The sequence below is a fragment of the Microtus ochrogaster genome, unplaced genomic scaffold (genome assembly GCF_000317375.1).
Source record: "Microtus ochrogaster isolate Prairie Vole_2 unplaced genomic scaffold, MicOch1.0 UNK2, whole genome shotgun sequence".
Lineage (NCBI taxonomy): Eukaryota > Metazoa > Chordata > Mammalia > Rodentia > Cricetidae > Microtus > Microtus ochrogaster.
This window is the reverse complement of record NW_004949100.1, coordinates 21,042,825-21,046,220: the sequence shown is the minus strand read 5'-3', so window position 1 is coordinate 21,046,220 and position 3,396 is coordinate 21,042,825. Positions and strand designations below refer to the sequence as shown.

General features: G+C 44.8%; 1 protein-coding gene across 3 annotated transcripts in view; it reads left to right on the top strand.

The window, feature by feature from the left end:
* Lgals8 (galectin 8) overlaps nucleotides 1-3,396 on the top strand; it is an 18,661-nt gene continuing 15,265 nt past the window's right edge. The window contains exons 1-2 of one of the 3 annotated variants that reach the window (XM_005365421.3): nucleotides 1-75; nucleotides 3,135-3,281. In XM_005365421.3, coding sequence (XP_005365478.1) covers nucleotides 3,240-3,281 — 42 coding nt within the window. In that variant the 5' untranslated portion in view covers nucleotides 1-75; nucleotides 3,135-3,239. Of the gene's footprint in view, nucleotides 76-117; nucleotides 282-3,134; nucleotides 3,282-3,396 lie in introns of those variants that run through there. The other 2 variants (XM_026788352.1, XM_026788351.1) reach the window with 2 other exon arrangements.

Here is a 3,396-nt window from a genome sequence, read left to right as displayed (position 1 = left end):
GAGTCGCCCGGGGAACCCGGACGGTGTCCTGCAGGGGCCACGCCAGAGCACAGCGCCTACTAACACCGTGCTGGGGTGAGTCCGGGAGATGCCGGGCTCAGGGGCATCGGGATGTCACTGTCCCCAGATAGGAATCCGAAGGGTGGTTCGAGTACGGACATGCCGTCGCGCCGTCCCCGTCAGACACGCGATCTGGGCTCCGGACACTGGGTTCCTGGAGGTGGTTATGGGTTGAGGCTTGTCCTCTGGCCGGAGTGTCGGGACGGCGTTGACCGCCGCGGGTGAGGTCTCTCTTCTCGGCTGCTCCCCAACTGTGGTCTCCATCCCCAGCCGAGGAAAGGGGAGCGTCACCTGGATCCCCAAGAAAGACAGGCCCCAGGACAGTTGATTGACAGCCATGCCACACTCCGTGATCACAGACACGCACTTTAGGACGCTGAGTCATTCGATCCTAATGTTGAATGTAGAGAAAACGCAATTTCCCTGGGTCTGGGGTTCCTCCTAAAATCTAGGTGAAGGCTTGTTTTGACTGGGATGGTGGGACTTGCCTGGAGACTTCTCGGGGACTAGTTATTTAATGCCAGTCTAGACTATCTGGATCTCTCTCTGGGCAAGATATCAATTATGTATGTGGTGAAGGTAATTCTTGTCTCCTTTTTCCTCCGTTCCTGCGTCCTGAACTGCACGGAACAGAACGAAAGGCTCAAGGGTTTTGAATAAAGTGATAGTGAGACATACTGGGTAGGGGTCTAGGTTTGTCTTTTAGGGTGTAACCAAGAACGATCGATTTCCTTTTTCCCAGTAAAAACTAAGAGATTTGGCGAGTGCCTATTGTAGTACAGACTAAGAGACTGTAGGAAGTAAACTGCAGGAAACTCTAGTTTCGTTTCTGGCTTGGTTCTAGTTTGAGTCATCAGTCCTAGAGGTAATAAAATGTTTCACTGGGAACGGCACAGAGGGGAGTGGGCACTTTTATCTTTAAAAGCGGAGCAGATACAGAACATTGCATCTAGTATACTGAGGAGTGGCTAGACCTCACCACCCCACCTCTGACTTCCTTAATTTGGCTGGCTGAAGAAGAGACATCTTTTTTAGTTATAATAGCTAACACATACCGAACTGTTTTCCATTATTTAAACTTGTTTACTCCTCAGGGGAGTGTTGTGGAATATTATTTTAAGGTGTGTTACACTTATGCTGTAGAACATTTCTTTTTTAATGATGCAAAGATGTGTTGTAGTCTTTTAGGTTGCATTTGTTTAATTCGGTGAAGCTCTGTTACTCTAAAACACCTGATTGGTCTAATAAAGTACTGAACGGCAATAGCAAGGCAGGAGAAAGGATAGGCAGGGCTGTCAGGCAGAGAGAATAAATAGAAGAAAAAGTAGGATTGGGAAGGAAGAGAGTATCAAGAAACAAGAAAAGAAGGGGCCATCCACACAGCTAACTAGCCAGCCACTGAGTAAGAAGGAAAGAAAAGATGTACAGAAATAGAGAAAGGTAAAAGCCCAGAGGCAAAAAAAGGTAGACAGGATAATTTAAGAAAAGCTGGCAAAAAACAAGCCAAGCGAAGGCCGGACATTCATAAGAAATAATAAGCCTCCATGTGTTTTTCTTAGGATCTGGGTGGTGGGACACCCTCACCCCCAAAAGAGTAAAGTAAAAACCAACTACAGGGTAGTCCTACAATGGGATTTCTACTCGTTCTGCAAACAGGAAAAGTTAAATGAATATTCTCATAGTTTCATAGGACTGTTTGAGTGGTATTTGGCATTTAGTTTAGGGGTTTGTTTTTGTGTTGGGGACTGAACCCAGGACCTTGAGCACATTAGACAAGCACTCTATCACTGAACCACACCCCCCAAACCCGTTCCTCACCTTTTGGTGTTGAGGATTGAACCCAAGGCTTCAGTCACACTAAGCACAGTGTAAACGACTACTGATCTCCTAGCCTGGGTTTTAATTGCTTTTAGTTCCCAATACTGGGATAGAACCTAGGGCCTCATGTACTCTAGGCAAGCTTGCTACCCATCTCTACTTTCAGCATTTAAAAAAAGTGTTTTGAGACAGGATGTCTTGGCCATTGTTCTATTGCTGTGAAGCGACACCATGAGTGTGGCAACACTCATGAAGGAAGGTGTTTCCTGGGAGCTTGCTAATAGTTTCAGAGGATTAGGTCCATTGCCGCCATGCAGCATGCAGGCGGACTTGGTGCTGGAGAAGTAGCTGAAAGTTCTCCCTGGATCTACTGGCAGCAGGAAGGGAGAGACGCGGCCTAGTTAGGCTTCTGAAACCTCAAAGCCCATTCCCATGGCACACTTTCTCCAACTAGGCCACTCTTCCTAATCCTTTTTAATAGTGATATGAGCTTTTTAATAAGTATATGAGCCTATGGGGGGGCCATTCTTACCCAGACCACCACACAGGGTCGGGTCTTGGTAAATTGCCTAGGCTAGCATCCAATTTGTAGTCTTCCTGCCTCAGCCTCCCAAGAGGCTGGGTTTCCAGTCATGTGCCACCACACTTGCAAGTTCAGTATTTTTAACAGCAAACTCCATGTAATTTTCTGCCTATGTATTTTTAAAATATTTTCTACACTGATAATTTAAAATTATCTCATGTATAAATACATTATTAAGGGGGTGGTGGCACACTCCTTTAATCCTAGCACTTGGGAGGCAGAGGCAGGTGGATCTTGTTAGGAATATTTCCTAACGCATGCTCTCTGCCGATGCCAAAAATCCCAATCAAGCCAAACCACAAGAAGCTGAATTAAAGGATATCCAGGTTTTAATGGTATTCCTGCCCTCTCGGGTGGCCCCCGAGAAAACCAGGAAGCCGCCAACGTGAACACGGGGAGGGGTGGGACCTCCAAAGATGGAGGCCAGAGACTGGGACTTACAGATCTCAGTGAGTTTGAGGCCAGCCTGGTTTACAGAGAGAGTTCTAGGATAGCCAGAGCTAACAGAGAAACCCTGTCTCAAAAAAAAAAACGGGGGGGGGGGGTTTAGTTCTTTGGTTATACTAACATTCTGTTATTTGATAACTATCGTTAAAGTAATATAGTTTGCATATTAAAATTTGATGTGAAGAAAAATTATGCATGCTTGCTTTCCTATTTTGCTTTTACACAGGGCAAGTTTTCAATTTCAATACTCTTTAAATGACACGCGGGTAAAACCTTATATAAAGAAGAGAGACTCCAATCAACAATATCAATAATAAGTTGGAAAAGAACGATGTTGTCCTTAAACAACTTGCAAAATATCATCTATAACCCGGTAATAGATTTTTAGCAAATCTTTTTTTTTTTTTTTTGCCTATGACTGAAAATACAGTCAAGTTACAATTATTCATTGAGGGCCATGAACACAGTTCAGTTAGTATACATGTATA